Below are 20,926 nucleotides of genomic sequence, written 5' to 3'. Positions count from 1 at the left end.
AGTGTACGTGAGTTGCTGTGAGGATGGGAATGGGGGTGGAAGTCCAGGGGTGAAGATGGCCCACACTTGGTTTCTGATAAGGATAGACAGTTGAAAGGGGCTGATAGCATCTTGATGAAGGGTGATGGCTGAGTGATAGGAAGACTCAGAGAGACTGGAGAGGAGGTTTGGTGACTCTAAATAGGGTGAAAATGTAGCAACTAAGGAAGTTATAAAAATGACTTCAAGTTACAAAAATGACTAAGGCAAAGTTATAAAATAGGCAAAATCTGCTTTATTGCTTCTCCATTTCTGTATCTTTGATAATTTCCTACCCCATAAGCATCACACTTCATGCTTTCATTCAACAAGCATTGACGGAGTCCCTTTTTCATGGCACGTGAAGCCCTATGCTAGGGATACAGAGATGAACAGAAACAGACACATTCCTGAACTTGTGGAGTTGCTGAGAAAGTAAGGTTGAATAGCTGAATCCAGGTGGTTTTGCTTTATTTTTCTTAATAAGCTTTGTAGGGGGTCTTCAGTATAGTGTAAAACAGAAGGGTGAGAATTAACCTCTTAATTCTGGCAAAGACTTGATAATCATGGAACAATCTTTTTTGAGAGGGTATCTAAATGATTTCCAAAACATCATTCAATCCTTTCTGTGGAGAGCAGAGTTGATCAATTTCACCTGAAATTTTAATCAGGAGGTTTTTGAAATTCACTGACTCAATGTGTCGTTGAAAAGATCAAACTCTGCTATAATTTCACCTGTTTATTTTTAAATCAGACATTGAATGAATTTCATCTTCAATTAGCAATGCTTTTGGGCATCTGGATGTGTGCAAAGCACAAAGACTGCTCATTATCTTGAAAGAGTTTGCGGGCAATTAGATCTACTTTAGAACGGTTGCCAGCCTTTTGGCCCAAAGAATGAACATGGCATCGTTTACTGTGCTGTCTACTGATTCTAGGCATCTGCAAGGCCCGTCCTGAATACTGAAAATACAAAATGCAGAACACTATGCATGAGAAAAAAGTAACAAAAAAAAAGACAGCTCAGAGTGAAATGTTTCTTAGGCTGAGTGTAGAAAAAGTTGCTGATAAGGAACATAGTGGGAAAACCAGTCAGGATTTGCAGTGCCCTGGTGTGGGGTATGGGAGCCTTGTCTAGTCTAGTCTTGTGTCCAGGCAAGTGAGTAGTCGCTGAGCGCTGGGTGGTTTCTGTGGTTTTCCTCCTCGGGGAAAATACTCTGGGCTTATCTCCACAGTTAGAGGGGTCGTGTTGCTTAATGTAAACACTTGAGGCAGCATTCTAACTTTTCTACTTTAGGTTCCCATGAGTTTGGTTGGCCTGACTCAGCCTCTGATAAACCCAGGACACTGACAGGACCAAACGTCTGAACTGGCAAAGCTGAGGACCAGCCCCCAACCTGAAGTCACTTCACTGAGGTCCCTTAGGGGCTGGGCAGCCTGCCTTATCCTGGCAAGTCCCTCAGCCTCACCCTTGGGTGGAGTGCCACACAGTGATTCCCAGAAAAGCCAAAAATAATTAAACTGAGGGCTTTATTTTCTTTAGCATTACTAGTTACTAAAGTAACTCAGTGAATTCTCTTGCTGCTTACACGGTTAGACCGCTGCCTCATGGAAAGATGCCTTGAAGTTTGACTGATTTGAGTTTTAGTGTTAGCTCTGCCCCTGAGTCACACTGTCTAAGTCCATTAACTTCTCGAACTTCAGTTTCTTCATCTGTACAATATAAACCCTCTTACAGGGTTGGAAAGAGCTTGCATGGATGAGCAATGATGTATGTATTTAAAAATGTGGATCAGCACCTGGAAGAAACAGTCAAGGGCTGCTGTTTACGGAAATACTTGCTGGAGAAAGAGAGGGAAAGCCCAAACCATTTTCTTAGAGTGAGAAAGGAGGGAAGGAACACTAGATAATCCGGTCACAGGAGAAGCCCTGCTGGAGAGAAGAGAGGCTTGTCAGGAAAGATGGGGGCTTGTCAACACCTAGGCAGGTGATAAGGTTCCAGGCAGCCCTGATGTGCCTTAGAACCGGCCAAGTTCTTCGCAGTTGGAAGAGTTCCAAATCAGGCTTCAGGGAGAGGCGGGGAAAGTACCGAAGCCTCTCTCTTGGGCTACTCTTCACCCCTTTCACCTCCCGGACCCAGCAGGTCTTCCAGAGGGCGAGGAGCCTCGGTTACTAAGCGTGAACGCGTCCATGGTAACCGCTGCCCGACTAGTTTCCCTCCCAGCCCGACAGCTCCCGCCTCTCCTCTGACTGGCCAATCAGCTCCCGGCGAGCCGCAGGGACGGCCGCTGAGTGGCCCACAGGCGCTGCTATCGTCACAGATAGGAAAGGCGGGGCCAGGGCCGGACTGGTCTGGGCCCCAGTCGGGGGCTGCAGGTGGCAGGCTGCGACCCCTTCCTCTCACCGCCCCTTCCCGCCCCTCGCCGGGCATCCGCCGACAGGTGAGTGGTCTCGCTGACTCCAGCCTGCCTCTAGGACGACCGCAAAGGATCCCCCTTCGCCAACCAGGACTCCAATCTCTGGCCTCCGTATCGCGGGAGGTCGCGGATACCCTGCAATTCCTCCCTCCATCTTCACTTTTCTTTCCAAATAAAAACCATACGAATCCACAGGCACCTCCCACCCAGACGTCTATTTCCTCGTAATTTACCTTTCTGATGCTTTTCAAGGTTTGAGAAGTTATTTCTAAACGCGGAACCAGGGAAGGGGCGTCCGAACCCCCTGCACTGTGCTAACTCATTTAATTTCTTAATTCTAATTATTACCCTTTAGCAGCGCTGTGCCTTCCCACTGCGGTGCTGGCCGCCCCGCACGGTGTTCCTCGTCCCCTCTGCTTCAGTAGCCGATCCTTCAGATCTGCAGTCACGGGGAGGAGAGTTCAATCACCTGGTCTTGTAGTCAGAGCTCCTGAAATTCAGATCAAAGCTGTTCTCTCACCGCCCAAAGCCATTTCTGTTTAGCTATGGCTGCAAAGCTTTCGGTTGTGTTTGGGCAGTTTAGACCAAACCCCTTTATGTTTTCTCCTGGATGTATATGGTGTTGTAGAGAAATAAACATCCTGGAAATGGGTAAAATTATTTGTTTGATTATTGTGAAAAAAATACATAGTTTTACTAATAGGCAAAAATGTTTTGAGGTAACTGACAAAATATTCTACTTTTTTCTTCTTTAAAATAAAATACTTCACACAATAAGTAGAGTGAACCCAGGGGTGAATCCATGTACCCAGTCCAAACTTAAACCAACAAAAAATCGATTACAGGCACAGTTGAGGCCTCTTAGGTAACCCTTGGAAATCCCATTCTCCTCTCTCCTTCCCTATTCCTATTAACAAAATTTAGCATTTACTTATGTTCTGCATATTTTTATACTTTTACTACTCATATGTTTATCCCAAACCAATGTATACTTTTTTTTTTTTTTTTTGAGACGGAGTCTCGCTCTTGTCGCCCAGGTTGGAGTGCAATGGCGTGATCTCAGCTCACTGGAACTTCCGCCTCCCGAATTCAAGCAATTCTCCTGCCTCAGCCTGCTGAGTAGCTGGGATTACAGGCACCTACCAACACGCCTGGCTAATTTTTTCTTTTTTGTGTGTGTGTATTTGTAGTAGAGACGGGGTTTCACCAAGTTGCCCAGGCTGGTCTCAAACTCCTGACCTCGTCATCTGCCCGCCTCGGCCTCCGAAAGTGCTGGGATTACAGGCATGAGCCACCGCACCCAGCCTACTGTTCCATTTTGAATTGATAGAATGGTTATGCTGTACGTGTTTCAGGTCATTCATTTGAACTGTTGTGTGGTGATTCTTGTATGAATTTACCGCATATTAGGTATGCATCCTCCTGTTGATGGACTTTTAGTTTGCTCCCTTTAAAAATATTAGAAAGGAATTATTGTACATTCTCATTGTAAACATATTTGAATATGTTTGAACATATTCAGACATATTTGAATATGACATTTCAACTTTACTGGATACCACCGTGTAGCTCTCCAATGTGTAATAATTTATACACCATCAATGAATAGAGTTCCTTAACCAAACTTTTTTTTTTTGAAGAGATGAAGTTTTCCTGTATTCTTATGTAATATATGTATAAAGAGAAATTAAACATTGATGTCTGATATGATTTCTTCTACTTCTGGTATTTGTTAGTGCATTGGCAGCACTGTTTTATTTCCGCTCCAATTTGGAACTGTAATTAAGTGGCTACAAAGGAACTAAAGGGGTTTGTACGTGAGCCATTCAAGCCTATGCTTGCCCCTGATTTAAGGCAGGGTGTGGAGCAGGTCATGTAAACCTGTGTCTTCTGCAGAAAATGGTCTGTAGATTTTTGTACTTTAAAATATCTATGATCTTCAAGTCTTGCTTAAATATGCTAATAAAATGTTTACCCAATATGTAGCCAACTTTTGGATTGCAAATAGAGCTTTCCGGTTCTTAAAATCTCTGTGTGATTGATTCTATATTTAGCATGTTAATATTTATAGAAGACTATTATAGCATTTTTTTCAGTATATAAATAACTGTTGACCGTAAATTAAGTGCACCTAGTTAAACATTGTATTTGACTTTGTAGCTCATGTCTCATTTCTTAAAATTCTGTTTGGTCATATGTCTTAGTTTTCTGCTACTATAACAGAATACCAGATACTGGGTGATTTATAAAGAACAGAGATTTGTTGGACTCACAGTTCTGGAGGCTGGGAAGTCCAAGATTCAGGGGCTACACCTCATGAGGGTCTTCTTGCTGCATCATAATATGGCAGAAGGACAAGAGAATGAAAGAGACAGAGACAACGGAGGTGAATTTATTATTTTATCAGGAACCCAATTCTGTGATAACTAATCCACTCCCACAATAATAGCATTATTCCATTCATGAGGTCAGACCCCTTATAACATAATCACCTCTTAAAAGTCTCACCTCTTAATACTGCACAATGGTAATTAAAGTTCAACTTGAGTTTTAGAGGGGAGCATTCAAACCAAAACATCATGATTAAATGTACAATAAAAAACAATTGCCTAATTTAGGGGATTTTTCCATAACTATTTTCAGTCATTTTTCCAAATAATTTGCTCAGTTTCTTTGCGAATATGAGATATTTATAGCATCAGTTAATGATCTAGTATGTGCTGCACATGCTCTCTTAAGAATTGACTGGAAGGGCATGGTAGCTCACGCCTGTAATCCCAGCACTTTGGGAGGCAGAGACGAGCGGATCACGAGGTCAGGAGATAGAGACCACCCTGGCTAACACGGTGAAACCACGTCTCTACTAAATAATAATAATAAAAAATTAACCGGGCGTGGTGGTGTGTGCCTGTAGTCCCAGCTACTCGGGAGGCTGAGGCAGGAGAATGGCGTGAACCCGGGAGGCAGAGCTTGCAGTGAGCCAAGATGGCGCCACTGCACTCCAGCCTGGGAGACAGAGTGAGACTCTGGCTCAGAAAAAAAAAAAAAAAAAAAAAAAAAAATTGACTAAGTTAGAATTTAGAGAGTAGGTTAATCATTGTAAAAGACGCACACCACCAAAGTAAGCCATAGGTTTTTAAAAACTGAGGTATTTCTTCCTTAAAAGTTTGATAGAATTCACTAGTGAACCCATTGGAGCTTGAACTTTTCTTTGAGGAAAGTTTTTAAACTGTAGATTCAATTTTTAAAAAATACTACAGGGCTACTCAGGTTATCTAACTCTTCTTTAATCAGTTTTTGTTATTTGTACATCTTTCAAAAATTTTGTCCATTTCACCTATGTTGTCAAATTTCTTGCCATAAAGTTGTTAGTAATATTGCTTTATTCACTTTATATAATGTTTGTGGGAATATTGCCTCTCTTGTTGCTGATATTAGTAATTTGTCTTCTCTTTTTAATTTTGATAAGCCTATCAAGTGGTTTATCAATTTTATTGATAGAGTTCTATTGTTTTTCTTTTCTATTTGTCTATTTTCTATTTCATCGATTTTTTTTTTCTCTTTATTATTTTCTTCCTTCTACTTTGGGTTTATTTTTTTTTTCCTAGCATTTTAAGATGAAAGCACAGATCACTGATTTTACCTCATTCTTATTTACTAATGTAAACACTTAAAGCTATAAACTTACCACTAATAACGATTTTAGCTGCATCTCACAAATTTTGTTATGCTGTTTTCATTTTCATTCAGTTAAGAATATTTTATAATTTCCCATGTAATTATTGACTCATGAGGTATGGAGTGTTGTTTCATTTGCTACTATTTGGGGATTTTCCAAATATCTTTCTATTACTGATTTCTAACTTACTTCTGATATGGTCAGTTAACATACTTTGTATAATTTTGATATTTTAAGTTTATTTAGACTTGTTTGTGACTCATGATATGGTCTACGTTGGTGAATGTTTTCTAAAACACTCTAAAGATGCAAATTAGGTCCAGTTAGTTGTAACGTTGTTCAAATAGTCTATGTATCAACCAATTTTTTGTTTACTTGTTCTATGATTTAGTAACAGACAAATGTTGAAATATTCAAATATAATGTGGATTTGTCTATTTCTCACTTTAGTTCTGTCAATTTTTGCTTTAGGTGTTGAAAGTTAGGTAAATGATTACATAAACATTTAATATTGTTATATCTCCCTGACTGATCCCTTTATCCTTATTTTTCTCTCTATCTCCGATAATATTTCTTGTTTAGAAGTCTACTTGATTTGATATTAATATAGCCACTTCTGTATTCTTTTGATTAGTGTTTAAACAGTTTATCTTTTTTTCATACTTTTATTTATTTTTTTTAATTTTTATTTTTTTGAGATGGAGTCTCACTCTGTTGCCTAGCCTGGAGTGCAGTGGCATGGTCCTCCGTCTCCCGGGTTCAAGCAGTTCTCTGCCTCAGCCTCTCGAGTAGCTGAGATTACAGATACTTGCCACCATGCCTAGCTAATTTTTGTATTTTTAGTAGAGTTGGGGTTTCACCAATTTGGCCAGGCTGGTCTTGAACTTCTGACTTCATGATCCACTCGCCTCGGCCTCTCAAAGTGCTGGGATTACAGGCGTGAGCCACTGCTCCCGGTCTATACTTTTATTTTTAACTTCTTTGTGTTTTATATTTAAAATGAGATTTTTCCTAGACAGATTATAGTTCAATATTGCTATTTAAAAACCATTTCTAACAATTTGTGCCTTTTAACTGGATTGTTTAATTATCAGTATAGTTGGATTTGTATTATTTTTCTATTTGGTTTTTCTTTGTCTTATTTTTGGTTCTCTTTTCTCTTGGAATAATTGAGTCTTTTTTGTCTTCCATTTTTTTCCCCTTCATTATTGGTTAAAACTCTTGTTTTTTAGTCTTAGATACTGCTCCAGGTCAGTGGTTCAAAAACACTTTTATCTCAGGACCCCTTTACATTCTTAAAAATATTGAGGACCTCAATGAGCTTTTACTTATGTGGATTATACCTATTGTATTTATTATACTAGAAATTTAAAACCATAAATTATTTTAAAATAACCATAATAACCCATTATATATTAGCATAATGTTTTTATTAAAATATTTTCTGGAACAAAAAATAATTTAGTAAGAAGTATTTAGTATTATTTTATATTTTTGGCATAGTGATTTTTAGCTTAGTAGCTGGGCTCTCATCTTCATTCAGTCTGTTGCGATAGTATGTATCATGTCGCCTCCGAAAAACTCTGTTGTAAATTTGTGAGAAAGGCAAATAGCATCTGAGTATTTACCATGAAAACCATTTTGACCATTTCACCTCCCAAGAGGTCTTAGGCATGCCCATGGGTCCTTAGTTTACATTTTGAGAACTGGCTACTCTAAAGTTTGCAATACATATTTTTAACTTATCACAGTGTATGTTTAAATGACATTATTTCATTTCAGTTATAAGACCCTTATCATCTAATATGGCCATGTAAGCCCTCCTGTCATTTGTGCTATGGCTACCATATAATTTACTTCTATTTTATTAATGCCACAATTTTTTAATTTTTACTTTCAATAATGGTCTTTTAAAGAAATTTGAAAGTTAGAAAGATTTTGTGTTTCTTATTAACACACATGCTTACCATTTCTGACATTCTTCATTTCTTTGTGTAGATCCAACTTTCCATCTGGTATAATTTCCTTTTCTCTGAAGAATTTCCTTTAACAGTTCTCTTATTGCAGGTCTGCTGATGATGAATTCTTCTGGATTTTGTTTTTATGAAAACATTTTATTTCAGCTTCATGTTTTGAAGGATATTTTCACTAGCTACAGAATTTGAGGCTTTACACTTTCTTCCAGCCCTTTAAAAATGTTGTTTGTCTTCTGGTCTGGGTAGTTTCTGACAATAATTCAGCACTGATTCTTATCTTTGTTCTTTTTTTCCAAATATGTCTTTTCTCTCTCATTTTCAGATTTTCTCTTTATCACTGGTTTTCAGCAATTTGATCATGAGCCTTGGAGTGGTGGTGGCAGCAGGGGGTTGTGTGTGTGTGCACATGTGTGTGTGTGTGCATGTGTGTGTGTGTGTATTTATCTTCTTGGAGTTTGTAGAGCTTTTTGACCTAGGTATTTATAGTTTTCAGAAAATTTGGAAAAAATTCGGCCATTATTTCCTCAAATATTTTTGTCCTTCTCCTTTTTTTTATGACACTGCAAAACCTTAATATTAGAACCTTTGCTGTTGTACCATAGGTTACCAAGGTGCTTTTCAATTTCTTTTTTAGTTAAAAAAAAAATCTCTGAGCTCACCAATCTTTACTACTACAATTTCTAATATGCTGTTAATCTCAAGTGGTGAAGTTGTACAAGTATAATATTGTATGTTTTATCCCTAAAGTTCATTTGGTTCTTCTTTAGTCTTCCATTTCTCTCTTCTCAATGTCCTTGTATCAAATACTTTAATGCAGTTTACTAGTTCCATCATCTCTGCCATTTCTAAGCCTCCTTCCATTGACTGAGTTTTCTTTAGGGGTTACATTTTTGTGCTCCTTATTACGTCTGGTCGTTTTTGACTGGATGCTGGACATTGTGATGTTACATATTCGAGTGTCTTGATGTTGTAAGGTAGTTACTTGTGGATTAGCTTGATATCTTTGAGACCTGTTTTCAAGCTTTGCTAGAGTGAGTCTTCATTACCTTCACTCCAGGCATAGTTAAGCCCTACCTCTAATGTATGGCCTCTCTGGTGTCTCCCCTGAATGCTCCAGGTGGTTGCCAGTGACCCTCCAATCTAGTTAGTTTGTGTTCATAATGTATCTCCACCCTCTGTCAGTTCTAGAAATTGTTCAGCTAACAGCTCTGCCATCGCTCTTTGCCAGGGTTTGTGGAGTGTTCCTTGATGCCTGTGCAGCCTATTCTCAGCAAAGACAAAGATCCCCATGTAGATTTCTGGATCTCTATGTCTGCATAGCTCACTTTATTCCATAAACCTGCTTTACAGTTTCTAGCTTTCTCAGCCTTCCCGAGTTCTGATCACTTTCTCAACTCACAAAGGCTGCCAGGCTCTGTTCAGTTTTCACGTTTTTTCTCATTGTCTGAAAATTGTCTTTGGGTACAATGCCTTGACAATCAGAGGGCTCACCTTATTTGTTTCCCTTCTTTCAAGGATCAGAGTCTTATGATGCCTGTTGTCTGAGGTCTGAATGCAGTTATTTCATATATTTTGTCTAGGTTTTTAGGTATAAGAAGCTAAGTCTGGTTTTTATTATTCTCTCACGGTTGGAGGTAGAAGTCAGTTTTCAGTTTTTAAGTAGTTTTTAGTTCATGACAGTCTTGGTTTTCTTGACCATTAATGGCCCAAAATGCATGACAGTGGAATACTTTGGTGAAACCATCCCCACGTGATGTCTTTTATTCAGTCTTCCTGAATGACGTACGAGATGGCTGGTAGAACTAGAACTTCAGTTGTGGCTGTAAAATATTATCTCTCCATATGAAACTGACTGCCGTACGTGAGAAATTCTACTTCTGTGATCTCTAAACCACTATGCTTTATGCTTTAGATCCCAGATTCTGAGACAAATCTCACCTCCAATTAAAAAACAAATCACCAGGTGCTTTTGTAAACTATATTTGTTTTTCTCAGTCCACTTATCTCATCTGGTGTATAAACCCTTGCATCTTCAGATATCACCCCCGGAGCAGATGACTTATGGTTCAAACATGGGTTGAGATGTCTCAAGATGCCAATATAACAAATGCTGGGAAAACTCAGATGGCATTCTACACGTGAAATTCCATGGTTGAAGGATGAAGTGAGCTACTGGTTTCTGGATCTCTCATTGTCAAGAATTCAGCAGGCTGGCCAGGATGGCTCATGCCTGTAATCCCAGCACTTTGGGAAGTTGAGGTGGGAGATCACTTGTGGCCAGAGTTTGAGACTAGCCTGGGCAACATAGTGAAACCTGCTCATCTCTACTAAAATAAATAAATAAAATTAGCCAGGCATGGTGGTGTGTGTTTGTAGCTCCAGCTACTTGGGAGGATTGCTTGAGCCTAGGAGTTCAAGGCTGCAGTGGGCTGTGATCATGTCAGTGCATTCCAGCCTGGGCAACACAGCAAGATTCTGTCTCTAAAAATAAAATAAACCAGCCCAGCGTGGTGGTGGCTCATACCTGTAATTCCAGCACTTTGGGAGGCCGAGGCAGGTGGATCACGAGGTCAGGAGATTGAGACCATCCTGGCTAACAAGGTGAAACCCTGACTCTACTAAAAATACAGAAAAATTAGCCGGGTATGGTGGTGGGCACCTGTAGTCCCAGCTACTCGGGAGGCTGAGGCAGGAGAATGGCATGAACCTGGGAGGTGGAGCTTGCAGTGAGCCGAGATCGCACCACTGCACTCGAGTCTGGGTGACAGAGTGAGACTCCGTCTAAAAGTAAAATAAAATAAAGTAAAATAAAATAAAGCAAAGTAGGAGTGGTCTATCACCACTTGAAGTTTCTTGCTAGAAGTAAACCAGATTATATATTGATCTGACATGGGGAAGGGGTTGAAACTGAAGATAATCTTAAGGACCCTAAGGTCTCAGTACTTTAAATTTCCTTTTTCAAAAAGTAATAGTTAAGTTTCAAATTGAAGCAAAGAACTGCAAGTGGTCACTAAGGCTTTTGTTTTCACCATCAGTCTGTAAGTTTGGCCAGTATAACATGGTTGGGGGCTGTAGGAAGAAAGAATTTAGCAGAAAGAGAACTAGGGTTGTATAAGCACAGGGCCATGGGTGGATATTTTATCATATGATCTGTGGGGATTGTGACTTGAGCACAATTCTACAGATAGATTATTTTGTATTTGGGTACCAAAGTCCTCAAGACATAGCTATTTTAGTAGTCACTAAAGAATGTTTATTTTTCTGAGCAGTGCATAGAATTGGATCTGATTGTATTTTTCCTTTTTAGTAAACAAGTCCATAGACATTAACCCCAAAACAGAATGACATTTAAATGCTAAAAGATATGTTATGATCTGTGGCATCCTTGACTTTCTGGAATTATAAGGATCAAAAGTTTCAGACAATGAAACTGGTAAAAAGAATGAAGTAGATCAGTAGATCTGTGTGTTCTAACAAGGGCAGTGGCCCAGAAAATATACTTAAGTTAAAAAAAAAAAGCATGATCTACAATGATATATACAATGATTAGGATAATTCAATTTTTGTATTAAAAAGCTTTATATACAGGTATAGATGGTATATAGGTAGAGGTATATAAAATATAAATAATACATATGTTGGTATATGAATAGGAAAAATCTGGAAAGATACAACTATTAATGAACTATTTAGTGGCTACTTCTGAGGAGTTCACCTTGCGAGGAGGAAGGATATTTATCTTTTACATTATCTACTTCTCTGAGGTAGCAATTTAAGAAGTTAAGATCTATTGCACACTTTCTATGTGCCGGACACTGTGCTAAGCCTTCTAAATACTTAGCATTGTCTTAGCCCTCATAACCCCATGGCTTCCCTAGGATTTCTATTATACGTTGGAGGTGCTTACAGGTTGCAGGTTGCCAGGAAAGGAGATCCAGGTACTTGCCTTGAGCTGTGTTTGCATATGAACCACACCATTGTCATCCAGAAGGAGTGTTTATTTAGGATGACTTGTGGGGGCAGGGGTGGGGAGTTGCCAAGCAATCCCCTGCTGCTACCACTGCTCACAACAGTCCAAAGAAGGAAGTGCTATTATTATTCCCTATTATTTATATATAGTGAAGCAACCAAGGCACAGAGAGGTTAAGCAATTTGCCCAATGTCACATAGCTAGTAAATAGGTGGACTCACCTTATTTGTTTCTCTTTTGTCATGGCTCAGAGTCCTGTGCTGTCCATTGTCCAATGTCTAAAATCAGTAGTCTAGATTTTTAGATATAAGAGGCTAAGTCTAGTTTTCACTACTCTATCATGGTTTGAGACGGAAATCTATTTATTTATTTATTTTTTAGACGGAGTCTCTCTGTAGCCCCAGGCTGGAGTGCAGTGGCGCGATCTCAGCTCACTGCAATCTATCTGGCCCCCACCCCTGCCACTGGGTTGAAGCAATTCTCCTGCCTCAGCCTCCTGAGTAGATGGGATTGCAGGTGCCTGCCACAACAGTTGGCTAATTTTTGTATTTTTAGTAGAGACGGCATTTCGTCTAGTTGGCTAGGCTGGTCTCGAACTCCTGACCTGAAGTGAGAATGCTGTTTTTTGAATCCCTATCCGTTAAGATGCATAGTTTAGGCTCCTAATTTGAATTTGTTACAATAAGACAATATTACTCTCATAATTTTTATAAAAATTCAAAAGTTCAAATGGCCAATAAAAATGTGATCTTAATACATTCTAGAGACACGGAGATTAAAAAAAAAAACTTTGTTGGACTATATTATCAATGGTGAATGTGAATAACAAATGAGAACAAGCATCTAATGTGTTCGGAGCTGTATGTTTCACCAGAGATTAATTTATGTGACTGTCTTATTTTACTTTTCATTTTTTAACAGGAGAGATTTACAAATAGTGTTTTGGCATCATGGAACGCGTAGGTTGTACTTTAACGTCAACTTACGCCCACCCTAGACCAACACCAACCAACTTTCTACCAGCCATCAGTACCATGGCCTCAAGCTACAGGGACCGCTTTCCCCACTCCAATTTGACCCATAGCCTGAGCCTTCCTTGGAGACCCAGCACATACTACAAAGTGGCCTCCAGTTACCCAAGCGTGGCCCCGTACTGCACCAGATCACAGAGGGTGTCCGAGAATGCCATGCTTCCCTTTGTTTCCAACAGAACCACCTTCTTCACAAGATACACACCAGATGACTGGTACAGGTCCAATTTAACCAACTATCAAGAGTCCAACACTTCCCGACATAATTCGGAGAAACTAAGAGTAGATACATCTCGCCTGATTCAAGACAAATATCAACAAACAAGAAAAACCCAGGCAGACACAACCCAAAATCTGGGAGAACGTGTCAATGACATAGGGTTTTGGAAATCTGAAATCATTCATGAGTTGGATGAAATGATTGGAGAGACAAATGCACTTACTGATGTGAAGAAAAGACTGGAGCGGGCTTTGATGGAGACTGAAGCCCCTCTTCAGGTGAGACCTTAGGATAGAAGGCACTGCAGTTTTATGATTTTAACCCACTGGTTGAGTTACTGTGGTTATTTATATATTGAATTATGTTTTAATTCTCTGTAGAAGCCAACTCCCGTCAATAAATCTGCGACTGGTTTCAGCAATGGCAAAACCACGTCTATTTTTTTTTATGCATTATACACTGTAAGAACAACCACTTTAAGAAATAATTCTGAATGCAAAGCAAAGAAGGCCAATTACAGAGACACCATTAGGATACACAACGTTTTGAGGTGAACATGCCATCTGTATTCTGCCATTCTCACATTGCTATAAAGAAATACCTGAGGCTCAGTAATTTATAAAGAAAAGAGGTTTAATTGGCACCTGGTTCTACAGGCTGTATAGGAAACAGTGGCTTCTGCTTCTGGGGAGCCCTCAGGAAGCTTCCAATCATGGTGGAAGGCAAAGGAGGAGCAGGTATCTTGAAGGGTCCAGCGGCAAGAGGGAAAGGGGGAAGGTGCCACACACTTTTAAACAACTAGATCTCCAGAGAACTCCTTCACTATCCTGAGAACAGCGAACAGCGCTGAGTGGATGGTGCTAAACCATTCATGAGGGATCTACCCCCATGATCCAATCACCTCCCACCAGGCCCCACCCCCAACATTGGGGATTACAATTTGAATTGAGATTTGTGCAGGGACACACATCCAAACCATATGACCATCTTATCTCTTAAATAGGCTGCTTCATCACTGTTGTCCCTAAATTAAAATAAACAATATTTGATTATTTATACAACCAAAAACTTTATTTTACAACCAAAACTTTATTTATACAACCAAAAACTTAATTTTTTTAGTCTGTATCATGAAATGCATCCTGTGTATGTGTTACGATTCCCTTTCAAGACGTAGTGACATCATCAAATGAGACCATCTTAGAACATGGAATTTGCTTGACTAAGTAGAAAAATGGGGCTGAGATTAGGCCAGTTGCCATAGTAATGTAGGGAGCATTTCAGTTGGTTACTGGCCTCTGACCAGGCTTCTGAATGGGCTTAAGTCACCTCTAGCCCTCAGGCTATGCAATGGGCCCTCCAGCCCCTCTCCACCCTCCTCCATTGAAAGAAGACATTCATGGTGAAACCCCGTCTCTACTAAAAATACAAAAAACTAGCCGGGCGTGGTGGCGGGCGCCTGTAGTCCCAGCTACTCGGAGGCTGAGGCAGGAGAATGGCCTGAACCTGGGAGGCGGAGCTTGCAGTGAGCCGAGATCACGCCACTGCACTTCAGCCTGGGTGACACAGCGTCTCAAAAAAAAAAAAAAAAAAAAAAGAAAGAAGACATTCCATGTTTGAAGATGTGCAAATTATAGAAATTATTTTAGAAGTATACATTTTGATGAGCACAGCTAGCACCATTTTTCTTCATGTTTGCATGACTTACTCCCATGCGATGAGCACTTCCCGTAGGTCTCTACCATGGCGTCTGTAGTAGAAGAGTTTAGAGAATCAAGGAACTGGAAGTCTGGTGGGTGGAGGAGTTTCTTGGGGCACTCTGCGCACTGTCACTTCCTATTGCAACCCCTCCCCACTATACAGAAACACACACAGAGGCACACAATCCCCAGGAATCCTGAGAACAGTTGATAGTTCACTAATGATCTTTTTGAATTAGTTCATCATAAAATTTTGTTTAGAATCAGAAGGGATTCTACACCTTCCCTGAGCCACAGATTCTTCTGAAATATTGATTTATTCTACAGTTCATTCTACCCCCGATTGCCTTTAAGAATTGAAAATATCCTTAAAATGATAGCTACTTTCTTAATTTCCAGTGCAGATTCAGTTTCTTCTCTTAGTAACCCTTTCAGTGATGACTACTTTCAGAAAGATGGTTCTAATTGGAATTTTTTCTGCAGCTTTTGTGCAGATGTTCTGTGTGTTTGAAAATTTATTGTCAACACAGTATTGGAAAGTCCTTTTTAAAATGAGTCACATGAACAGATAAGCTTCCAAAGAGAAAATACAGGCAATCAACAAATATAGGAAAAAATGTTAAAGCTTAATGATAAAATACAAATTAGATCAATGAAATAACTACCTTTGGCCTATCAAACTTGCAATAATGAAAATGTGTAACATTTAGAGCTGCCATAGGAGGAGAAAATGGACACTTTCATATATTACTGGTGGGGCTATGGATTGGTAGAAATTTCCTGGAAAGCAGTTTGGTAATATATATTAAGATAATCAGAGTTTCCCTCTACCTTTTAATTCTTCTTCTGGTAAGTGATACTATTAAACAATTAGAGATTCGCTCAAAGATTTTGTTCAATGATAGTATATCTGGATTATAGTATACATATCATTATATTTTATGCTTTTAAAAATTTAATATTATTTGGGAGTCCTAAGTGATGAAATAGTCTTTGAAAAAAGCATTTTAACTGCTGCATAATGTTCTTTCATACATAATTTATCGTTAGAAATTTAAGCTGTTTTCCATTAGAGCCACTAACATACTTTGTCTCAAAGAATATTTCATGATTTGGGTCTACTATTTAATGTCAATACTAAAAAGCATAATATAAAGCTGTATGAACATTATAACCTCTATCTTGTTAAAACAAACAAACAAACAAAGTAGTAATAGGAGTATGGCTAAATCATATTTTCTACTTTTCTGTATTTTTTCTCTTTAGTGAGTAAAGGCATATTATTCTGATAATTGGGAAAACAATAAATGACACTTTAAAAATAGTCACTGGAACTTTTGGCAACACAAATATTTTGATGTTTTTAGAGATAATCATTCATTTCTACCTATTCTCAGTAGAAAATATTTAGAAATAATATCTTGAAGACTTGTGTCTCATGTTATTGAACTGTCTCACCTGAAGAAACTAATGCCAACTAATGCCCTCAGATGCTAATTTGTGGGGATCAAGTAAATGCCATCTGCTTCGTTTTGTCAAATTTCCAAATTAGGAATATTTTCAAACTATTTTGAAGAGCTACCTCTTTAACTTTGAACTAGTAGCAGAGATTCATTTAGTTGTTACAGTCTGTTTCAGGCTAGATTTTCATAAAAGGGCTGGAAAAGTTGGTATTGGAAGTATCTATTGCCTTATTTTTGAAACAAATTATTAGAGCTGCTAGTCATGGATTGTCAATTTTTATTAGTGCTTTCCATTATCTGTGTATCTGTAGGTAGCCCGGGAATGTCTATTTCATCGAGAAAAGAGAATGGGAATCGATCTAGTTCACGATGAAGTCGAAACACAACTGCTGACGGTAAATATGGGGGAAATGCATCAGTCACAAGCAGCTTAGTTGTAAATGTGTGTTGAATATGTAGAAGTAAAAAAGGATGTTACATAAAATGACTTATAAGTAAAGCATTATCATATCAGATGTTGACAGCATTTAGCAAAGACATGTTTTTCTTGGTTATAATATATATTCATTGAGAATATGAAAAATGCAAACAAGAGTAAATAAAGATAAAAATCACTTGAAGCTGTATTAGACAGAAATCACTATTAATTTTGGAGTATTTCAGTTTTTTTTATTAATCATGCTTTTTTCCCTACCATTCCGTTGCATCTTTTTATTAATCATTCTTAGATAGGCACCACCTAATTTATACAATGATGCTCAGATATGTCTTCAAGACTCGAATCATTGTATTTATAAATTTGAATAGTGTATAGTCATCTAAATTTATATTGGGGTAATTTTTACTATATCATTAGATATGCCTTCTTTTTTTTTTTTTTTTTTTTTAAGACGGAGTCTTGCTCTTATTGCCCAGTCTGGAGTATGGTGGCATGATCTCAGCTCATTGCAACCTCCGCCTCTGAGGTTCAAGCGATTCTCCTGCCTAGCCTCCCAAGTAGCTGGGATTGCAGGCACCTCCCACCATGTCTGGCTAATTTATGTATTTTTAGCAGAGATGGGATTTCGCCATGTTGGCCAGGCTGGTCTTGAACTCCCGACCTCATGATCTGCCCGCCTCAGCCTCCCAAAGTGCTGGGATTACAGACGTGAGCCACCACACCTGGCCTAGATATTCTTTTAAGACATGATTTTTAATGGTTATGCAGTGTTCTACAATGTAAAGGTGCTATCTTTTTTTTTTTCAATCAATCCTTTCTTATATAGTTAGACTGTTTCCTTATTCCACTCCTTTGTTTTCCTATTTTAATGGCACTGCAGTATACAAAAATATTATTGATAACTGTAGGTACTTCTGATTGTTTCCTTAGAATATATTTTGGGAAGTGTAATTGATATGCCAAAGATTCTATGCATTTGAAAGCTTTTGATATATAGCCAAATTGCCATCCAGAAACTCACAGTTGCATCTGCACTACTCTGCTGATTCTCACACTAATCTGTCTTCCACCTTCCACCAATTAAATCTGGTTTAGTTCTAATTTCTCTAATCTTCACTTCTTAGACTTGTTACCACAGATCTCTATCATTTCTTAAGACTTCAGGGATCATGTACCTGGAGCCCTTCCCAATCTCTTTTTTCAGCCCAGGCACTTTATAAAGCATTAGTTCTGCGTTCCTAAGTACTTGCCAAACATTTTTTAGTTTGGTAACTTTTTTTTTTTTTTTTTTTTTCTGGTTCACATTCATAAAGCCTGCTTAGCCTATTGCCTGTCCCTTTCTATTGATGGTACCAGTGTTCCTTCATCATCATGGCTTGCTGCCTGTTGTCTCCCAAACTCCTTTCATCAATTTCCAGCTCTTTTAAAAAAATATCTGGTTAATAAGAAATTCCAAAGCGCCTTTCCTTCCCCAAGTTTCCCTTGGATCTGTCCTATATATTCTCAAGAGTTTCTTCCCTCTGCTACGAATTCTTCCTTGACTCCCTAATTTCTGCAGGAGAAAAATCCGCTAAGGCCTCCCTTGACTGACTCCCTCATTTCTCAGCTTCATTTCCATCTGAATCACAGAATTTCCACTGGAGTGAATCCATCTTCTCTGTCCCTGAACAAGCTTTGCAGATTCCTACCTCTTTGCCTTTTTTTAATTGGTCCTTGGTGAGAATTGAGTCCTTGGTAGGAAAGTAAGTATGACAAGGTAGCAGCCCAGTCCTCAGAGTAATTTTATCCCCACATGGCATCAATGCTCTCCTTTAACATCACTTAAATTTTCTTAGTGACCCATGACATTAAAGATGACAAGCAGACTTTTTTTCTTTGCTCTCTCCTTTCCTCTACTGTCTGCTTCTCTGAGAGAACTCTGAGTTGAAATAATATACTCGGGAAAGCTTTGGCTACTACCGAAAGGTTTTGTAAATCTACTGTAAAAGTCACTGTCCCTGTGGCTGGACAGGAGTGGTTAGAAATAGAACATTCTGCAGTGGGCTGTGATCATGCCAATGCATTCCAGCCTGGGCAACACAGCAAGATTCTGCCTCTAAAAATAAAATAAACCAGTCTGGCATGGTGGCTCAAGCCTGTAATCCCAGCACTATGGGAGGCCAAGATGGGCAGATCCCGAGATCAGGAGATTGAGACCATCCTGGCTAACATGGTGAAACCCCGTCTCTACTAAAAAATACAAAAAACTAGCCGGGCGCGGTGGTGGGCGCCTGTAATCCCAGCTACTCAGGAGGCTGAGGCAGGATAATGGCATAAACCCAGGAGGTGGAGCTTGCAGTGAGCTGAGATCCGACCACTGCACTCCAGCCTGGGCGACAGAGCGAGACTCCATCTCAAAAAAAAAAAAAAAAAAAAAAGAAATAGAACATTCTGAATGAAATAGTTTTGCAGTGATGGGTCTCCGCTCTCCTCTTTCTTCTTTCCCAGCCTTTGATGAATCTCACAAGCCTTAAAATAATCTGTCATCTACTTTGTCATCCTAACTGGATAGGAATTTACCATTGTCTCTCCTTTGGCCTTTTGTTCTCACTAATCCTGAGATGTTCTGTATGAAATAAATTTTAAGGCAGTTCTAACAGCTGAACTTCATCAGCTTGCCCACAAACACACTATGATATTTCCAACAGATATTTTGTTGGTACTTGGCTACATTTAGTGTTTCCATTACTTGAGTAGTGGCTCTCAAACCTGGCTACACATTAGAATCACCTGGCAAAGGTTTTAAAAATATCAATGGCTGGGTCCCACACCCAGAGATGCTGATTCAAATCTGTCGTGGGGACTAGGCACTGATCTTTTAAAAATATCCCCCAACTAATCTTAATGACTAGGCAGAGTTAAGAACAAGTTGGGCATATCATGTCTATGGATGGGAACATCCATAAACCTGGATGTTCGTGTTAAGATGGTAATATTTCTCAACTTGATTCATAGACTCAGCACAATTCCTGTCAAAATCCCAGCTGACTTCTTTGTAAAAATTGGTGACCTGATCCTGAAATTCATATAGAAATTCAAAGGATAACGAATAGCCAAAATAATATTGAAAAAGAAGAAAGTTGGAGGACTCACACCTCCTGATTTCAACACTTACTATAAAGCTGCAATGTGTAAGACAGTGTAGTACCTGCATAACAATAGACACAATTTGAGAGTTGAGAAATAAACTATCACATTTACCATCTATTGATCTTTGACAACGGTGCCAAGGCAATGCAATGGCAAGAGTGTCTTCAACAAATGGTATTTGGACAACCGGATATCCACATGCAAAAGAATGAAGTTGGATTCCTACATCACAACATACAAAATAGTTAAGTCAAAAGGGATCAAAGACCTACACATAAGAGCTAAAACTGTAAGACTTTTAGAAAAGAACATAGGCATGAATATTCGTGACCTTGGAATAAGCAACAGTTTTTTAGATGTGATATCAAAAGCACAAACAACACAAGGAAAAGCAGGTAAACTGGACATCATCAAAATTAAAAATGTGGTATGTTTTGAAGAACATTAGCAACAAAGTGAAAAGACTTGTGTCTAGAATATATAAATAACTCTCACAATTAAAAAAATATCAACCCAATTAAAAATGGGCAAAGATCTCACAATGAAATATGACGGATAGTTATAATAGAAAATAGAGAAAATAACAAGTTGGCTGGAATGTGGGAGGAATTAGAACCCTCATACATTGCTGATGGGAGTGCAAAATGAGGCAGATCCTTTGGAAAATGGTTAAGCATGAATGACCCTGTATGATCCATAGGATCCAGTAGTTCTACTCCCAAGCGTCAGCCCAGGAGAAAAGAAAACATATGCCCAAACACAAAAATTTGTGCATGGGTATTTATAACACCATTATTCATAGCAGCCAAACAGTAGAAACAACCCAAATGTCTATCAACTGATGAGTGGATAAGTAAAATGTAAGATAGCCATACAATAGGTTA

At 38.9% G+C, this 20,926-nt stretch overlaps 1 protein-coding gene across 1 annotated transcript in view; it reads left to right on the top strand.

The window, feature by feature from the left end:
• The first annotated feature begins 5,433 nt into the window (after positions 1-5,433).
• Positions 5,434-20,926, top strand: part of TEKT3 (tektin 3) — a 35,705-nt gene continuing 20,212 nt past the window's right edge. Inside the window, exons 1-3 of the mRNA XM_025362743.1 lie at positions 5,434-5,556; positions 12,982-13,589; positions 16,786-16,869. Coding sequence (XP_025218528.1) covers positions 13,011-13,589; positions 16,786-16,869 — 663 coding nt within the window. The 5' untranslated portion in view covers positions 5,434-5,556; positions 12,982-13,010. The remainder of the gene's footprint in view (positions 5,557-12,981; positions 13,590-16,785; positions 16,870-20,926) is intronic.

Source organism: Theropithecus gelada, chromosome 16 (genome assembly GCF_003255815.1).
Source record: "Theropithecus gelada isolate Dixy chromosome 16, Tgel_1.0, whole genome shotgun sequence".
In the NCBI taxonomy this organism is placed as follows: Eukaryota; Metazoa; Chordata; class Mammalia; order Primates; family Cercopithecidae; genus Theropithecus; species Theropithecus gelada.
The sequence above is the reverse complement of the archived record's forward strand: the minus strand, read 5'-3'. Positions and strand labels throughout refer to the sequence as shown.